Here is a 19,960-nt window from a genome sequence, read left to right as displayed (position 1 = left end):
TAGCAACAAAAATGGGGAAAGGTATGAACGTTAAGAAAATGGTGAGAGGGGCCGGCGAAGTGGCGCTAGAGGTAAGATGTCTGCCTTGCCAGAGCTAGCCAAGGAAGGACCAGGGTTCGGTCCTCCAGCGTCCCATATGGTTCCCCCCCCCCAAGCCAGGGGCAATTTCTGAGTGCTTAGCCAGGAGTAACCCCTAAGCATCAAACGGGTGTGGCCCAAAAAACAAAAAAACAAAAAAAAAAAAAAAAGAAGAAAATGGTGAGAAGGGCTAAAATGATAACATGGTGGTAAGGTGTTTGCTTTGCACACAGTGCACACAGCTGACCTGGGCTCGATCCCCAGAATCCCATATCCCTGAGCACTGCACCAAGAAGAAAGAGAAAGAGAAAGAGAGAGAGAGAGAGAGAGAGAGAGAGAGAGAGAGAGAGAGAGAGAGAGAGAGAGAGAGAGAGAGAGAGGAGCAAGCAAGCGAGCGAGCAAGCAGTTATGGCATTTGCATGGTTGACTAACCCAGATTCGATCCCTGATACCCTCTTGCCCCACACATTCCCCAGTCCCATCAGGAGTAATATCTGAGCTCAGAGCCAGGAATAATCTATGCATATAGTGAGTGTGTCCCCAAAATAAGAACGTGGTTTAGAAGAAAGAAGGGGATGAGGAAGAAATGACAAGGTAAAATGGGTAAATCATCCTGCAGACTCAAGTCTCCAGGGCACAAAGGAGGGAAAAGTCAAAACTACCAACAAGTCATCATTACTAGGTAATTTGGGCCTTTAAATGACTCATGAAGAATATAGCTCAAAAACCTTCCCCATCAGCGTCTAGCTTCATCAAACACCTGCAGCACTCTCAAAGAATTGGGTGCCCAGAAACACCCCATATAGGAAAGGGACAAATAAGCCCAGCAGGGAGATCATTTGCCTTTCGCTTGGCTGACCAGATTTGGTCTGAGTGCAGAGGCAGGGGTAAGCCTTTAACGCTGCCATTTTGGCCCAGAAACAAACAAAAAAAGTCCTGTCCACTAGAAAAATGAAGATGAAGAGAACCAGGGTAAACCAACACACATAAGGGGAAAAAAGGCAACGATCCTTTTCTCCTATGACTCAAGGCAAAGGCAATGGGATGTTCCAGGCCATCCAGCAGGCAGCACGTCCAAAGGGAGGCTGAGGCTGTAGGCAGCAGGGAAGCCACTCCATGGGCCACATGCTCTCACGAAGAAGGGTATATCAGCATGTTAGGGAAGAAAGCCAAGAAAGGCCGATTTCTTCCGTGCACCTTCCTCAAGAAGCCGGATTTGTGGCCTCCCTCATATCTCACTCATATACCTTTGTTCTTCTTGGAGCCAACGGGAAATGATGCAGCTGCAAGTTGCTCGCTGGTAACAGTGATGGTGCTTTCTATCCCAGGGAGAGTTGAATCCAATGAGCCAGAATCAGTCTGCACCTTATCCCGTTTACGCTGCTGCCGTTTCTCTCTGTGACTAATCTTAGTTTCCCAGGCTCCTGACATAGCCCCAGAAGAAAAAGGTCAGTTATTCAGTGAAGAGGGGGAAGACAACAAGCTGTAGTTACTTTGTATTTGGCAAGTGGGGGGCTGATGGGGCAGGCACACAAAAATACCACGCCAGATATATGCTGATTATAGTTAACTAATAACATATTATAAGCATTTAACTACCATTCTTTAGCATGTCATTTATGATTTAGAAAAATTATAACTATGTAATCTTGTGTATCTTCTATCTTGCTGGCTACAACTGACCGAATTATTAGAATGGCATAAGAGGTTCTTACTAACAAATGGTCACATTAGGTGATGACAACAAATGGCTTATCGGGGGTGGGGGGGTTGGTGTGGAGAGATAGCAAATCTAGTAGGGCATTTTCCTCTAACTCGGCCAACCAGGGACAGACCAGGGTTCAATTCCTGGCATCCCATATGGTCCCCTCCTGCCAGGACCGATGAGCAAAAAGCCAGAACTGATCCGAGCATTGCTGGGTATGACCCAAAAAAACAAAACAAAAAACAATTATTTTAAATTTATACTTCTTTCAATGTGCTCAGGTACCTTCATCAGCTTCCTTCCCGTCATGGCGTGAACTGCTCTGCACTGCTTTAGCGTCGGGCTTTGATTTCTTCTTATTTTTCTTTGACTGGAAGTAAAACAATGTTATTTACCATTTCATTGTTTTTTTTCAAAGGCAGTAAAATACATAAAGAAACGTATGATGCTGACAACCGCCCCCAAATGGTGTTGGATTAACAACATGTAAATGGCAGTAATAGCATCTTACACCATTTAATCAGTCATTACTATGAGCTTAAGTACTTTACATTAATTTTATTATTTATTCCTTAGAAACCTCACTAGAGAAAATAGTACTTGCATTTTAGAGACAAGAAAATGAAAACTTAGATGTTGAATATGGAAAAATTGTTCGAGTCACATGAAGTTAGTAATTAGTAACTGACGGCCGTATTCAGGACTACTATTCTATCTGGTTCCAAAGTCAGTGCCATTTGCTATCAAAGTATCCTATCTTAGTCCAGTTTCCATGCATAGGGTAAAATACTATGGTACAATAAAACAAAAATTTTCAGTGTTCAAAAAAAAAATAATGTAGGGTGGCTAAGAGATAGCACAGGTAGGGTGTTTACCTTACACTCAGCCAACCCAGGATGGACCCCAGTTCAATTCCAGGCATCCAATATGGTCCCCCGAGCCTGCCAGGAGCAATTTCTGAGTGGAGAGTCAGGAATTAACTCCTGAGTGCTGTTGGGTGTGGTCTCCCCCAAAAAGGAGGAGAAAAACAATGAAGCAATAACTGATTTTTGGATTTCATAAAGCAGAGTGGTTTTGGCAACCCTGTATATAGAACTGAATCAATCAATCGGACAAAGCATATATTTTGTCAGTTTAAACAACTTGAAAAATCTTTTTTTGGGGCTGGGAAGGTGGCGCTAGAGGTAAGGTGTCTGCCTGGCAAGCGCTAGCGTAGGACGGACAGTGGTTTGATCCCCCGGCGTCCCATATGGTCCCCCCAAGCCAGGGGCGATTTCTGAGCGCATAGCCAGGAGTAACCCGAGTGTCACAGCCGGCAGCGCTCAGGGGTTACTCCTGGTTCTATGCTCAGAAATAACCCCGGCAGGCTTGGGGGACCATATGGGATGCTGGGATTCCAACCACCATCCTTCTGCATGCAAGGCAAATGCCTTACCGCTATGCTATCTCTCCGGCCCCCGAAAAATCTACATTTTAAACATGCTAGATGTTAACTCTTTAAAGAAAAGACACTGGGTGGCTGGAGCAATGGCAGAGTTGGGAGGGCAGCTGACCTTGTATGCAGCTGACCTGGGGTCGATCCCCAGCATTTTAAATGTTCTCCTGAGCCTGGCAGAGCTAGGAGTAAACCCCTGATTACTGCCAGGTGTGACCCAAAACCGAAAAGAAAAGGGGAGGGGACAGGAGGGAACAAGGAGGAGGAGGAGGAGGAGGAGGAGAAGGAGGAGAGGAAGGAGAGGGAGAGAAAATGTTGGGCCAGAGAGAAAGTACAGCAAAAGGCTGATCTTGTATGAGGATAAACCACCTTTTATTCTGGGTGTAGACCTAGCAGTGTCTGCCTCTGGACTTTTTCTGTTTGGGGGCCATATCTGGCGGGGGTGGAGTGGGGGAAGAGAAAGATTTGGGACACTGATGGTGGGAATGTTGCACTGGTGAAGAGGGGTGTTCCAAGTGACCCACTTTCAAAAATTAGTTTATAAAGTATAATCAGGGCCCGGAGAGATAGCACAGTGGCATTTGCCTTGCAAGCAGCCGATCCAGGACCAAAGGTGGTTGGTTCAAATCCCAGTGTCCCATATGGTTCCCCGTGCCTGCCAGGAGCGATTTCTGAGCAGACAGCCAGGAGTATCCCCTGAGCACCGCCGGGTGTGACCCAAAAACCAAAAAAACCAAAAAACAAAACCAAAAACAAAACAAATAAAGTATAAACAAACTGTCTTTATGGAATAAATATGGATAAAGCCTTACTCTTGACTTAGTCTAGTTTCCTGTTTGTTATGTGGCTTTCACTCACTTTTGCCACCATCTTTTAAACTGTCAGCACTGTTTTTATGCTGTGTCCAACAGAACAAGTGGATGAAGCAGTATGTTTGGGTTGATGAGGAGTGTACTGTTTTGATAATTTTTGTTTGTTTGTTTTGGTTTTTGGGCCACACCTGGTGACGCTCAGGGGTTACTTCTGGCTATGCATTCAGAAATTGCTCCTGGCTTGGGGGACCATATGGGATGCCAGGGAATTGAACCGTAGTCCATCCTAGGTCAGCCGCATGCAAGGCAAACGCCCTACTGCTGCACCAGTTTTGATCATTTTAATATGGCAGAAAGAACTCATGTTTCTCATGGTCTATCTTTCCCTTGAAATAAGAAAGCTTGGGGCTGAAAAGATAACACAGCGGTAGGGTATTTGCCTTGCATGCGGCCGACCCAGGAGAAACCCGGTTCGATTCCTGACATCCCATATGGTCCCCTAGCCTGCCAGGGGTGATTTCTGATTGTAATGCCAAAAGTAACCCCTGAGCACTACTGGATGTGGCCCAACAACCAACCAATAAATAAATAAATAAAGTTAAAAAAGAAGAAAGCTAAAAAAAAAAAATAGAGGGGGCCGCTGTAGCAATAGTACAGTGGTAGGGTGTTTGCCTTGCATGCACCTGACCAAGGACAGACCTGGGTTCAATCTCTGGTGTCACATATGGTCCCCTGAACCAGGAGCGATTTTTGAGTCCATAGCCAGGAGTAAGCCCTGAATGTCACTAGGTGTTGCCCCCAAACCAAAAATAAATAAAAAAAAAAATAAATAAATAAATAATAAAGCTTAGAAGAGGTTTCTAAGCACTTTGACTCTTAAACAATAAAATCCTGTCATTCTGAATATTAAGTAAACATCTGTTGGTAAAAACCTTAGAAAGCCTGTCTTTGTGGCCGGGCAGTGGCGCAAGAGATAAGGTGCCTGCCTTTGCCTATACTAGCCTTGGACAGACCTCGGTTCGATCCCTCGGTGTCCCATATGGTCCCCCAAGCCAGGAGCGACTTCTGAGCGCACAGCCAGGAGTAACCCGAGCGTCACCAGGTGTGACCCCCCCCCCCCAAAAATAAAAGAAAAAAAAAAGAAAGCCTGTCTTTGTACCTAGAATGTTTTTTTTTTATTTTAGTTTAGTTTTTGGGTTTTTGGATCATACCCGGCAGCGCTCATGAGCTACTCTTGGCTCTGCACTCAGAAATCGCCGGAGAGATAGCATGGAGTGTAAGGCATTTGCCTTGCATGCAGAAGGACGGTGGTTCAAACCCCAGCATCCTATATGGTCCCCCGAGCCTGCCAGGGGCAATTTCTTAGCCTAGAACCAGGAATAACCTCTGAGCGCTGCTGGGTGTGACTTGAAAACCAACCAACCAACCAACCAAACAAACAAAAAAACAACAACAACAAAAAAAATTGCTCCTGACAGGCTCGAGGGACATTCTGGGATGCCGGGATTCGAACCACCGTCCATGCAAGGCAAACACCCTACCTCTGTGCTAGCTCTCCAGCCCCTTTACCTGGGATGTTTAAATAATCTACTTATTGAGAGTTTCAGACTACCATTGGCTAATCTCAGGACATAAAATAAACAAGAGTCCTCATAAAAATTAAAAAATACAGGGCAAAGTGATAGTGCAGCAGGTGGGGGCACTTGCATTGCAGGCAGCCAACCTGAGTTCGATCCTTGGTATCCCATAGGGTCCCTGAGCCCTATCAAGAGTGATTCCAGGGGCTGGAGCAATAGCACAGCAGGTAGGGCATTTGCCTCGCACGTGGCTGACCTGGGTTCCATCCCTGGCATCCCATGGTCCACTGAGCCTGCCAGGAGTGATTTCTGAGTGCAGAGCCAGCAAATAACCCAAGAACCACGGGGTATGACCAAAACAAAACAAAATAAATGATTCCTGAGTGCAGAGCCTTGAACATCACCAGGGCTTGCTACCAGTGGAACATATTTGAAGCTGTCAAAGACACACTAAATCACATTCCCATCCCACCTTATGAAAATCATTGGGGGCTCATACATACATATGCATATATTATTTTCTCGACAGAATGTCTGTCTATTCATCTGTTTCCTTCCCCTGCTAAAATTTGTTTTTGTTTTGTTGGTTTTTTGGGGGGCCATAACAGGCAGTGCTCAGGGGTTACTCCTGGCTCTGCACTCAGAAATTGCTCCTGGCAAGCTCGGGGACCATATGGGATGCTGGGGATCAAACCCGGGTCCATCCCGGGTCGGCCATATGCAAAGCAAACGCCCCACTAGCTGAGCCATCGCTTCAGCCCACCCCTGCCAAAATTTGTCTCTACTTTTCCTATACTCAAGTTCCACCCGTACCACATCCCTTCAAGAGTCAACTAAAGCCATCTTTGGTGTCTTCCTCACCAAGTCTTTGTCCTGCGAAAACCTGCACTCTCTGGTGACTGGAAGTTTCTCTTGTGTCTGCCTTTTCTTCACCAGACTGGAACTGAGGGAAACACCTCACATTTCTCTTTACTCCTGTCAGCATCTTTGAATGTTATGCAATATAGGTGCTCTTATTCTTTCAAGCTTCCTTGCCAACGGTCTGGGAAGAGACACTGAACACTGTTTTGCATGGGGCTGGCCTGGGTTCAATCCCAAGGCTAGAACAAGAAGTAAACCCTAAGCACTGACAGGTGTAGTCTCCCCAAAAACACAATAATAAAAGTAGAAACAAAAACATCTTAATTCTACTTTTACCACCTGGGGACAACAGGCTGAGTGACAGCATGACAGAAGCCCTGGCACTATGTCTGGTCCCTGGGGCATTGCCAGAGGAGCAAGGCTGACCTCAGAATAATCCAAGCACCACTGGGTTAAAACAAGCACTCAAAGAAAAACCAAGAAAAAACAAAAAGCAACCTCTACTACCTTGATCAATTTAAAATTTCACTTTTGGGTGGGGGGTTGTTTTTGGGCCACACAACCGGAGGTTCTCAGGGGTTACTCGTGGATCTGTGCTCAGAAGTCATTCCTGGCAGGCTCAGGGGGCAAATGGGATGTCAGAAATTGAACCCGGCTCTGTCCCGAGTCGGCCACATGCAAGGCAAATGCCCTATCACTGTGCTATTTCTCCAGCCCCTAAATTTTCTTTTTTCTTTTTTTTTTTTGGGGGGGGGGGGGAATACCTGGTGACACTCAGGGGTTACTCCTGGCTATGAACTCAAAAACTGCTTCTGGCTTGGGGGACCATATGGAATGCTGGGGGATTGAACCCAGGTCTGACGTGGGTCAGCCACGGGCAAAGCAAACGCCCCATTGCTGTGTTATGGCTCCAGCCCCCTAAATTTTCACTTTTTTTGGGGGGGTCACACCCGGCAGTGCTCAGGGATTCCTCCTGGCTCCACACTCAGAAATCGCTCCTAGCAGGCACGAGGGACCATATAGGATGCCAGGATTTGAACCAATGACCTTCTGCATGAAAGGCAAATGCCTTACCTCCATGTTATCTCTCCGGCCCCTAAATTTTCACTTTTAAGTGAGTATATAAATGTAATTTTATGGAGCCAAAAACATCCTATAAGTATTATTTTGGTGTTTGGGTCACTCCTGGCCCTGCTAGGCAAGTGCCTTACCCACTGTACTTTCTGGCCCAGAAAAGTATGATTTTTATGTCATCTACTTGAAATATTAAATTTAACTTCCTACTATCCCAAGCTCACCTTTTCATTTTTCTTGTCAGTCTCTACTGGTTGTTTTACGGCCACACTTCGAGGGCTCTGAACAACTTCTTCCTCAGCCACTTCAACAGTTCGTCCATTTGGCTGCACAGAAAATACAGAAAAATCAACATTATGAAACTGCGTGAGCAAACCAAATCCCAAGTTTCTGTTTGTTCTCAAGGCCACACTTGGCTTGCTCAGGGCTTATTCCTAGCAGGGCTCAGGAGACCATCTGGGGTGCAGAGGTTTGAACCCAGGTCTGCCACTTTACCTACTGCACCCCCTTCCTAACATTTTTTTTTTAATTTTATTTTTTTTGGTTTTTGGGTCACACCCGGCGTTGCTCAGGGGTTACTCCTGGCTGTCTGCTCAGAAATAGCTCCTGGCAGGCACGGGGGACCATATGGGACACCAGGATTCGAACCAACCACCTTTGGTCCTGGATCGGCTGCTTGCAAGGCAAACACCGCTGTGCTATCTCTCCGGGCCCCCTAACATTATTTTTTTAAGCTTTATTTATTTATTGACTGATTGATTGAGTTTCCAGATATACCCAGCAGTGCTCAGGGATTACTCCTGGTTCTGCTGCACTCAGAAGTCACCCTTGGCCGGCTGAGGGCCCATCTGGATATTGGGAATCGAACTGGGTCCCTCCCTGATCGGCCGCATGCAAGGCATATGACCTACTACTGTGCTATCTTTCTGGTCCCCCTTTCTAACATTCTTTTTTTTTCTTTTTTTGGTTTTTGGGTCACACCCGGCAACGCTCAGGAGTTACTCCTGGCTCTACACGCAGAAATCGCTCTTGGCAGGCTCGGGGGACTATCTGGGATGCTGAGATTCGAACCACCATCCTTCTGCATGCTATTTCTCCGGCCCCCCCTTCTTAACATCCAATAATGGTACTGTGAACCACTCATGAGAATTAGGTCTGTGAACCCCAAATCTGACTTTTAGTCAGAGTAACTAGTGTTAGTTTTTCTTTTGAAAAGCAAAGGGGGAAAGAAAATAAAGAAGTAAAGCTGAGCCTTCCAGTCGGAAGTGTATTCAGATTGGGGTTGCGAGTAGGCACATGATCTGGACTCTTACTCTTCTTCCGGGATCCTCCCACCTCTCCAAGTGTTCGTTCTCCTCATACTCAACATACCAACTCAGGAAGTCAACGTACTAGTCTGCTTATTTTGGAGTGATGAAGTGATGCTTAAAGGGATCACTGAATTTGGGGCTCTGTATGCAAAGCATAGTCCCAGCTGTTTGAGCTTCTTCCTTCCATAATAGTTTCAAAATGTTTCTAGAGTTTTTCTGCCCAAAGACTGGTGTTTTCAGCTGGAAAATTTGTTGTGAAGCTGTGTAGTGTGTAGTCTGGGTGTTTTTACGTGGCAGAACTTCTGGGATATACTTGGTGCAATTCTTTTTTTGTTTGTTTGTTTTGTTTTGGGGTCACAGCCGGCAGCACTCAGAGGTTACTCCTGGCTCTATGTTCAGAAATCGCTCCTGGCAGGCTCGGGGGACCATATGGGATGTCAGGATTCGAACCACTATCCTTCTGCATGCAAGGCAAAAGCCCTACCTCCATGCTATCTCTCAGGCTTCTACTTGGTACAATTCTTTGAGACAACTGCCAAAATTACTGAAGGCTTTCCAAATTAAGTGCAGAGGAAAAAAATATCTTTTCATGGGACTAAGGACATTATAGTCAATAATGCTCAGCCTGCAAACATGTTCTCTAGCCTCAAGTAATCTCCTGGTCCAAAGTAATGATTTATTTATAACAAAAACAAAGCGTGAAGTACAGATCAGAAAATGAGGGAGGTACAGGCTTATAGGACCAGTCTGTGGTCCTTTGGTACAGCTTGTGCCAAACCTGGCAGTGCTCAGGGTCACTCCTGGTAGGTGATGGGGAACCATATGCAGCACCAGGGGATTGAAAGGAGGTCAGCCACTTTCAAGGCTGGTGCCTTAACCCTTAAACTATCCAGTTATTTTTCCAAGTTCAGAGTAAGTAGATGTACTTAAAGATGGAATTGATTGAATAGCTTTTACCTATTTGTTAAATTGGTTCTAAATGGCAAAAGAATCTACACTGAAAGTAAGTACATGGCTTTAATGGTTAATTTGTAAAGTGAAACCACTTAAGAGTCCTGTTTCACGTTAAAATTTTTGTTTTTGTTTTTGGGTCACATCTGCCATCCATCAGGGGTTAATCCTAGCTCTAAGCTCAGAAATCGCTCCAGGCAGGCTCGGGGGACCATATAGGATGCCGGGATTCGAGCCATGGTCCTCCTGTGTCTAAGGCAAATGCCCTACCACTGTGCTATCTCTGGCCCCAAGTTATGTTAATTAATTTTATTTATAGTCACAAAATAAAAAATCAGGATGTGAAATTACTTGAGAACGTCAAGTTTAGAAACTAGAGATAGTTTATTGACTACTTACAAACAGAGGGGCTGGAGATATAGTACAGAGAGTAGAATACATGCCTTGCAAGCTGTCAATCCATGTTTGATACTGGGTGCCACATTTGGTCTCCCAAGCCCCGCCAGGAGCAATTCCTGAGAGCAGAGTCAGGAGCAAGCCCTCAACAGTTCACTGCCCCCAAACCAAAACCAAATCACATAAAAACTACTACTTAAAACTCGGGGCCGGAGAGATAGCATGGAGGGAAGGCATTTGCCTTTCATGCAGGAGGTCATCGGTTTGAATCCCGGCATCCCATATGGTCCCCCGTGCCTGCCAGGAGCAATTTCTGAGCCTGGAGCCAGGAATAACCCCTGAGCACTGCCGGGTGTGACCCAAAAATCCACAAAAACAAAAACAAAAAACAAAAACAAAAACAAAAAAAAACAATAAAAAACAAAACAAAACTAAGTGGTCAATTATCAATGGCTTGGGTTCTGGAGTTGGATAAATCAGGCAATTTAACTCCTATACTTAATCACTATGATTTAGAAACATTTTTCCTTGACACAATGCTTGATCACATCATTTTGGATATGAAGAAAATATGCACAGGTCTTATATGAGTTTATTATGGGGCAGAGTTCACGCTTTACCCATTCATTCTCAACGCCCAAAACAGTATTAAGATTCCCCCACTCTACAAAAAAAAAAAAAAAAAAAAAAAAGATTCCCCCACTCCACTCTACCTCATCACTGAGAGAAGCCCCCGAGTATGACAGTGTGGTTCAAAACAACAAATGACAGTAAATGTGGGCCTAAAAGTGGGTTCAAAGGGCTGGGGTGCAAACTTTGCGCATGGACTCACCAGGCTGGGCGATATACCATATCCCCAGGCGCAGTACTGATCCCTGAGCACAGCTGGGTGCTTCCCAAGTTTCTTTCCTTCATTCCTTTTCGCTCTAGAGCTATGATGGACTATACATACCCTAGAATCCAAGGCCCGCCATTTGGGTCATTTTTTAATACCAGCATGTTCAAATCACAAGAGGACCGAGAAATAGCACATGCACAATCAGCTACAATGCTCCAGCTACATTCTTTTTGGGATACAGACACAGGCTTGCTCTATAAGTCGCTGTTAGAGATCTTTTACAGTATTGCTTTTAGTTTCTACATTTTTTGAAGAAATCGGGAAATATTCACTCCTTCATTCACTGGGTGCACAACAAACATGGCAAAGTAATATACACACACGTATATACTATATAGTAATATATACACATACATACACACATACACCCTTAAGACCCGGTAGAAGTTGCAGCCAGTACACAGCTTAGAACCTCACAAAGGAGAAAGACAGCATAAATCATCCGCAGTATACAATCACACACAGGATGGGAGATATGGTCTTGCATATGTGAGATTCCGAGTTCCAACCCCAACATAGGGCCAGAGGGAAGGAAAGGAAAAAGCAAAAACAGTAAAATATATAAGTTATAGCTTCTTTCCCCTTTCAAAAAGCAGCGATTCCTGGGGCCCGAGAGATAGCATGGAGGTAAGGTGTTTGCCTTTCATGCAGAAGGACAGTGGTTCGAATCCCGGCATCCCATAGGGTCCCCTGAGCCCACCAGGAGTGATTTCTGAGCAAAGTCAGGAGTAACTCCTGATCGCTGCTGGGTGTGACCCAAAAACCAAAAACCAAACCAAAACAAACAAAAAACCCCAGTGATTCCCAGTATAGTGCTTGGGGACAAATGGGCCCCTGAGATCAAACCTGGGCTTCCACGTGTGTACTATCTATAGTCCCGGCCCGGCCCTAAGCTCATGTGGGCTTATGCTTAAGGTTCTTCTTCTCTTTGACCACACAAAATGTGTTCAGCGATCACTCCTGGTAGGACATCATGTGAAGTGCTAGGAATGCAAACCAGGGTCTGCAGACACTGACAGATGTCAAAACCCCTGCACTCTCTCTCAAGCCCAGTATTAATTTTCTTAGCTGATAATTATATGGAGCAGACTAAAGGCCACATGTATATACATATACTTACAATGCCCTAGAAAGCTTTCACAAAAACCTGACGGCAATTCAGGAGGCATCACTCTCAGCGGATAAGACAGACTATAAACCTACTAACGAGATGTCCCAAACACTAGATGCTTTGATGCACCACCTCCATGTTAGCCTCCCTTAGCTGTGAAAAGCCAGGCCACAAACTTAAGAAAAACATCATTGTTCCTTTTATGTTGCAACTTCTGTCTTTTCTCGGCCAAATGTATGTGTATCAACTTCAGACACTAAACACACATAAATTAAGGTTCCAGCCAGTAATTTATCAACTTTCTTTTTTTTTTTTTGTGGTTTTTGGGTCACACCCGGCAGTGCTCAGGGTTTTTTCCTGGCTCTGTGCTCAGAAACTGCTCCTGGCAGGCACGGGGGACCATATGGGACGCCGGGATTCGAACCGATGACCTTCTGCATGAAAGGTAAACGCCTTACCTCCATGCCATCTCTCCGGCCCCATTTATCAACTTTCTAATCCAAGCTTTGGGCTGGGGTCTGAGCAATAGAAGAAAGAACTCTAGCAGGTAGGGTGCTTTACCTTGCCTGCAGTTTATTTGGGTGTGAGCCCTGTTGTCCCATGTGGTCCAAGGAGCCCTCCAGGAGTGTATCCAGAGCACAGAGGCAGAGGTAACTCCTGAGCACTGATAGGTGCTGTCCAAAATGCAAAGAACAAAAAGAAATTCAACCTCTGTGGCCGGAGCAGATAAGGCACTTTACCTTGCAAGTACCTGCTCGGGCTCGATCTATAGCATCCCATATGGTCCCCTGAGTATTGTCAGGAGTGGTCCTCTAACACAGTCAGAAGTAAAAAACCCTGAGCATCACCAGGTGTAGCCTCCAAACCAAACCAAACCAAACCAAACCAACAAAAAACTGGGACCAATTAGAGCTTAAATATGATCTGCAGTTCAAATGTTCAAGATCTGGCTATCTGTATCTCGAGGAATTTTCGGTAATAGCTCTTGATATTTTCTAACCAGTTAGCCAAAACAAACTTTGGGAGGCTGGGGGATCGGGCCACACTTGGCCGCGCTCAGGGGTTACTTCTGGCTCTGTGTTTAGGGGTCATTCCTGGCAGTAGTTGGGGACCTTATGGGATTCTAGGGATCAAACCCCGGTCAGCTATATGCAAAGCAAACACATACCCACTGTGCTATAGCTCCGGCCCTCCAAAAACAACTCTTGAGGGATTCCAAATTAATTCACTGGGTGTGCTGGAGGTGTCCAGGGTTACTCTTACAGGAAAGAACAATGATCTGTCAAACCTGTCAGATGGTCAAATTATGCTAGAGTTAGGTTTAAAAAACACACAAACAACACAATAGCACTGGCTTTTTACATCTAATGGGTAAAGAAATAAGCCTGTGGGAGACACCCCTGTACTTTCTTTCTTGGAGCCTGGCACACACCTTCTGAAATACTGGCATTATGGGCAGTTTGGAAACAATCAGTACCACTGAAAAGAAAACTGGACCTTTCAGGTGATGAGGTCTACACAGAGAATAAAAAGCTTTTAAATCTGATCATGTATATGACCACATGTATATACCAACTCACACACTTGAGAAGTAGCACTCATCAACAATGGCAAAGCACAATAAAAACAAGAACTTTGCATGTGGAAGGTGATGGCTGGATTGCCAGTACTCCAGGCCCGAGGATGGAACCAGGAGCCAGCAGCCAGATAGGACCCAAAAAAGCGTAAAGAGGCTGGAGAGCTAGCCCAGCAGCTACACTGCTTGCTCTCCACGTGGCCAACCTGGATTCAATACCTAGCATCATACATGGATACTTACAGAGGAGTAAGCCCGGAACAATACTGGGTGAAAAAAAAAAACAAAAAACAAGAATCCAAAGTGTTTATTGCTGCTCTTGGTAGCTAAACTGAGTGTAATTACTCAAGATCTTTTCTACCTGAAGGACCAATCAGGAGTCTGCTCAGGCAGAATAATACAAGATGACAAGTCCTGCCAAATAATAACTAACCAAAGAGTCAAAGTTCTGGAGCTGTGCAGAGGTGTCATACCTGGTGGCACTCAGGGGTTAGTTACTCCTGGCTCTGTGATTAGAAATCGCTCCTGGCAGGCACGACGGACCATGTGGGACGCGTCCCTCCTGGATCGGCTGCTTGCAAGGCAAACGCCCTACCACTGTGCTATCTCTACAGCCCCTCTTCATACATTCTAATCCCATTGAATATGCTACCGAAACAAGAGATATAACAGAATTTTTGGTCTAGAAATTACAAATTTGCTTTTAAATTTCTATGTTCTAGGACCTTGAATAAACTTTTAACCTCTCTGAAAGTCAAGATTCCTCTTCTACTAGTATTGGTTGTACCAATCACTCAGAACTTTTTAATCAGACAATAAAAACAAGACGTTGGGGAAGGAGGAAAAAAGGGTCAGTAATTCTTTTTGGGGTGGGGCCACACCTGATGACGCTCAGGGGTTACTCCTGGCTAGGGGGACCAGATGGGACGCCGGGGATCGATCCCAGGTCCGTCCTGGGTCAACCGTGTAAGGCAAATGCCCTACCGCTGTGCAATTACTCCGGCCCATAAAGGATCAGTAATTATAAAGTAAAAAGTCTCTATAGGTGCCAAGAGGTAGAATTCACCCTTACATGGAATAAAGACATCAAAATCAGTATGACCAAGACATAACTTTTTTGGGGGGGCGGGATGACTGCTGGTGCTCAGGAGATCCAGGGGCCCCACCGGCAACTCCCAGTCATCACTCATGGCCTGCAGATGGCTACTAGGGCCTGAGGATTCAGCACTGTGTAGTCCTGCAGACCATGTGGTCCCCCGGGACTCAAACCTGGGTAGATGCTCTAACCACTGTTCTCTCTCCTGACCACTAGACAGAATTCTTTCTGAGGGCTCAAGCTTTCAGATCAGTACTGAGAAGTAACAGGTTTGAGGTCAGAGCAATAGCACAGATCTGGCTGCCTGGCACGCAGTGGTGATGGCTCAATTCCCAGCACTCCACACTGTGCTGGGGGCACTATCTGAGTAACCCCTGAGCATCACCAGGTGTGGCCCTAAAATCTAGAAACAAATAAAGGGTAAACTGGCACCTGTGGCTAGAGAGGTTTGGCAACAGAAACTGGAAGCTGGAAAACCAGTTGGTAGTTTAAGGTCCGAAAGTAGGGCAGGCTGTGAAAAAGTGAAACAGGAAGAGAAGTAATGACTACCAGACATTAAATACGGCTAGGGTGACTTAATGGCTGCAGAAAGACAAACCTCATAAAAGGGCACATGGACGAGGCAAGCACAGCCACATTTCACGGTGAAAATCAGGCAGGTAGCTTATGTGGCTGTTTTTACCGGGCACGAAGACTAGAAATCTGGTGTGGAAAACCCTTGGAACAACTCACTGTATTATGCATTTCGCAATCAGAGAGCACGATGTAAGATTCTGTTAGCAGAAACAGAACCCTTTTCTCTTATTCATGGAACTTACAGATACGGACGACTAAGTACCACAACAAATCTTTACGAAAACCCCTACGTGCGGAGAGAGTTCAGAGGGTAAGGAACTAGCCTTGCGTATGGGCCAAGGGATTTGATCCTTGGCCTCCCAACACTGAGTCCACGAGGAGTGATCTTTATTGTAAAAACAGGAATAAACCTTGAGCACCATAGGGTATGGTCCACAAACAAAATAGAAAATCCATATAGTAATGTTTAAGTATCTTAGGCACTAAAATTAATTGCTGCCTTCCTTTCAACCCTCCCTTCTTTTTCTACCCCCCCCCACAAAATGCCAAGAACTAAGGCAAAAAAAAAAATGACTTGACCACCCCAATTTTAACAGGGGGGAAAAATGCAATTCGTGACCTAAAAAAACTATGGCAAGGTATTATTGGGTGGGGGCAATCAAACCCATTTTTGAACAGATTTTAAAAGAACAAATACTAGGAGCCAGAGAGATGGCTGCATGGGTTGGATCCCAGGCACAGCACCCCCCTGAAGTGCCTCTTTTCAGAAGACTGGAATGGCTCCAGAGCACCCCCAAATATAAACAAATAAAGCAAAAAGTCAAACACCAGCTATTCAACAAATAAAAACAAAGTATCAAAAACCAATCTTGAATATTCAAGATATGAGTTCAAAATTTTAAAAGTTAAACCATTTTTAGTTTCTTTCATTTACAAGCCTGGTATAATAGTGAATTTTAAGATTTAACATGGCTACTTAAAAATGTCTTATGCTATGGGTCTTAGGGTCATCATTCAGCTGTTAATTTAATTTTTCTGGTTTTGGGGCCACACCCGATGATACTCAGGGGTAATTCCTGGCTATGTGCTCAGAAACTGCTCCTGGCTTGGGGGACCATATGGTATTGGAACCGCAGTCTGTCCTAGGCTAGTGCGGGCAAGGCACTTGTGCCACCCTTACCACTTGTGCCACCGCTCCAATTCCATAGCTGTTAATTTTAAAACGAACAAACAGGCAAGGATTCACTTGGGGAGCTAAAATTTAAAAGGCCCAGGTCAGAGATTTTTGAGCTTAGGAAATCTACAAGAGCGAACAGATTTGAATTCAAAGCAAGGACTGCATTTTATGGAATCCAGCAGGGTGTCAGTTCAACAAAGATTTTCATTTAGGGCTGGGAGATGACTAAGTCAAATAGTGAGGCACATACCTCAGATCTCAACCTGCAGACCAGATAAGCTTTGAGCAAGCAAGGTCAAAAGCCTTACTCAAGTTTAGATCTGTTCCCTCACACCGGGAGTCAACCAAGAGTTAAGTTTTCCATCTTCAGCCTCGCCTACTATCATCCTACTATCATCCGGTGCCCTTGTGGCCCACATAGAGAGTTGTGCTGGAAATTTTCTTTGTATCTCTTTTCCCCAAAGCTACTCTGGGGGCTGGAGAAATAGTAAAGGGGTAAGGTATTTGTGAACTGTCACCCCCAAGTCATTATATAAGATCCCACCCGAGCAGCAGGAAGCGACAGATTCCTAAAGAGCCAGGAGTTAAGAGCTGGGTGTGCCCGCCCCCCCAATCAGCATCCTCTACCCGGGGGAGAGACTGAACTTTGGATTCTGTATCTCCCCAAAGTTAGACCTACGACTGCTATGTATCTTTATACTGCTTTTAGTTTATAAGCACCACCGCCCGCTCTTCAAGTCAAAAATCATGCACAGACAGGGCCAAGCAGGTGCTAGGCTTAGCGGTAGCTCCAGTCTCCGGGCCCTTTAAGCACTCAAGCCTCACAACCCCCTAGGAAAGCCATCAAGTGGGTCCCACGTATCCCAGAGCTGTCTTTTACAGTTTTCACTACCCTGTCGAGTCAACTTTCTCACTGTGGGCTGCAAGCGAAAAAGATCTGAAGGAAAGATCTTGGCTGCACAAACACGGACCGACTTCTCCATGCACCTTCCCCGGGGTGGGCAAAGACATTTCCTAATTCCATTGAAAGCCATGAAGTGGTCCCACGTATCCCAGAGCTGTCTTTTACAGCCTTCACTATCTAACAGTGCCTGCAAGTCAAAAAGATTGGAAAGGTCTTGGCTGCACAAGCACGGACCGACTTCTCCATGCATCTTCCATGGGGTGGGCAAAGACATTCCCTAATTCCACTGAAGGCCATCAAGTGGGTCCCACGTATCCCAGAGCTGTCTTTTACAGCCTTCACTATCTAACAGTCCCTGCAAGTCAAAAAGATCGGAAGGAAAGGTCTTGGCTGTACAAGCACGGACCGACTTCTCCATGCACCTTCCCTGGGGTGGGCAGACATTTCCTAATTCCATTGAAAGCCATGAAGTGGGTCCCACGTACCCAAGAGCTGTCTTTTACAGCTTTCACTACCTAACAGTGCCTGCCTGCCTTGTCGAGTCAACTTTCTCACTGTGGGCTGCAAGTCAAAGAGATCGGAAAGGTCTTGGCTGCCCAAACAGGGACCGACTTCTCCGTGCACCTTCCCGGGGGCGGGCAAAGAGACTTCCTAATTCCACTGACGTTCCGTCAGCCGCACTGGCTGTCCTTTGGAACCCACCCTACACTGACTGGTTCGGGTCCTTTGGAATGAGGATCAGGAGGAGGAGGAGGAGAGGGCGGGCTGGGGTCCAGAGTCGGGGTGTGTGTGTGTGTGTGAGCGAGTGAGCGGCGGCGCCTCCTTCTCCTCCTTCTCCGGATGAGTCATCGGGGCCGTGCAGCCCGCGTGCGCTTCGCGTGCGCCCCGCATGGGCCGGCTGTCAGCGGGAGCAGCTGTCCCCGCCGCGCGGCGGGGATCGGCGGGGACCAGCCCGCCCGGGTGTCGGGGCGCTCACCTTGGGCTTGTCGGCCGGCCTGCGGCGGGCCCGCTTCCTCGGCTCGTCGGGCCGCGCGGCCGCGGGGCTCGGGGCCGGGCCCTGCGCGGGCGCCGCCGCCGCCTCGTCCCGCCGGCCCCGGGGCGCGGCCTTGCGCGGGGCCCGGCCCGCCGCGCGCGCCTGGGCCCGGCCCCCGCCGCCGCCCGAGCCGCAGCCGTAGACGAGCAGCGCGAGCAGCAGCAGCAGCGCCAGCGCGCCCACGCCCAGCGCGCACAGCCAGGCCGGGCCCGGCCCCGGCCCCGCGCCCAGCTCCCGCAGCCGCGCCGCGCCCGCCTCCGCCAGCTGCCACAGCCGCTCGCGCCAGCCCCAGCCCCAGCCCGCCGCCGCCGCCATCTCCCGCGCGGCGCGGCGCGGCGCGGCGTCTGGCTCTCGGCCCGGCCCGGCCCGGCCTCCCGCCGTCCCCCGAGCCGGAACAATGGCGGCGGCCCGGCGAGCTTCACGCCGCGCGCGGGGCAGGCTGGGTGCGCCTGCGGGGTCACGTGGGGCGCGGAGGGCGGGGCGTGGGCGGCGTGGGCGTGGTCTGCAGGAGCGCGCTCTTCCTGGGCGGGGCCTCGGCCGGCGCGGGGTGGGGCCTGGAGGAACGCGCCGTTCCTGGACGCGGTCGGGGCGGGGCGCGAGCGGCGGGGGCGTGGTCCGGGGGAAGGCGCGGTTCCTGGACGAGTCCGGGCGGGGCTTAATCGCGCGGGGGCGGGGCGTCAGCGACGGGGCGTGGTCTAGAGGAACTTCCGGCAGTTCCTCGACCCGGTCTGGGCGGGGAAGCTCAGTCGCGCGAGGGCGGGGCGTGAGCGTCGGGGGCGTGGTCTGACGGAACGCGCGGTTCTTGGATGTGGTAGGAGCTGGGTTCGGGGGCGGGGCGTGAGCGGTGGGGGCGTGGTCTGGAGGAACGGGCGGTTCCTGGACTGTCTGGGCGGGGCTTAGTCGCGCAGGGGCGGGGCGTGAGCGACGGGGGCGTGATCTGACGGAACGCGCGGTTCTTGGATGTGGTAGGAGCTGGGCTCGGGGGCGGGGCGTGAGCGGCAGGGGCGTGGTCTGGCGGAACTTCCGGCAGTTCCTCGACTGGGTCTGGGCGGGGGCGGGGCGTGAGCGTGAGCGACAGGGGCGTGGTCTGGAGGAACGGGCGGTTCCTGGACGTGGTCAGAGCGGGAGTCTGGTCGCTCTGGGGCGGGGCATGAGCGGCGGGGGCGTGGTCTGGCGGCACTTCCGGCAGTTCCTCGACTCGGTCCGAGCGGCGGGGGCGTGGTCTGACCGGGGCCTGGTCACGTGAGCGCGGCGGGGGCGCGAGCGCTGGCTCCCGGAGGAAGTTGGTCCGGCCCGCGCGAAATGCCTTGTCAGGGTTTTCCTGACCGAGAGGTTTGTGGCTCTCCGGCTTTATAAGGCCCATCTTCCAATCAGTGAACTCGAGGTTTTA

General features: G+C 48.2%; 2 protein-coding genes across 2 annotated transcripts in view; one reads left to right on the top strand and one right to left on the bottom strand.

Moving 5' to 3' along the window:
- Window positions 1-19,933, bottom strand: part of MTDH (metadherin) — a 46,368-nt gene extending 26,435 nt beyond the window's left edge. The window contains exons 1-6 of the mRNA XM_049772959.1: window positions 19,477-19,933; window positions 18,961-19,388; window positions 18,514-18,834; window positions 7,767-7,868; window positions 2,069-2,153; window positions 1,326-1,502 (exon numbers count right to left, since the gene is read on the bottom strand). Coding sequence (XP_049628916.1) covers window positions 1,326-1,502; window positions 2,069-2,153; window positions 7,767-7,868; window positions 18,514-18,834; window positions 18,961-19,388; window positions 19,477-19,933 — 1,570 coding nt within the window. The remainder of the gene's footprint in view (window positions 1-1,325; window positions 1,503-2,068; window positions 2,154-7,766; window positions 7,869-18,513; window positions 18,835-18,960; window positions 19,389-19,476) is intronic.
- The window catches only part of TP53INP1 (tumor protein p53 inducible nuclear protein 1), a 914,054-nt gene that overhangs the window by 481,150 nt on the left and 412,944 nt on the right, over window positions 1-19,960 (top strand). The gene's annotated exons all lie outside the window — the stretch shown is intronic.

This window comes from Suncus etruscus, chromosome 5 (assembly GCF_024139225.1).
Source record: "Suncus etruscus isolate mSunEtr1 chromosome 5, mSunEtr1.pri.cur, whole genome shotgun sequence".
Classification (NCBI taxonomy): Eukaryota; Metazoa; Chordata; class Mammalia; order Eulipotyphla; family Soricidae; genus Suncus; species Suncus etruscus.
The sequence above is the reverse complement of the archived record's forward strand: the minus strand, read 5'-3'. Positions and strand labels throughout refer to the sequence as shown.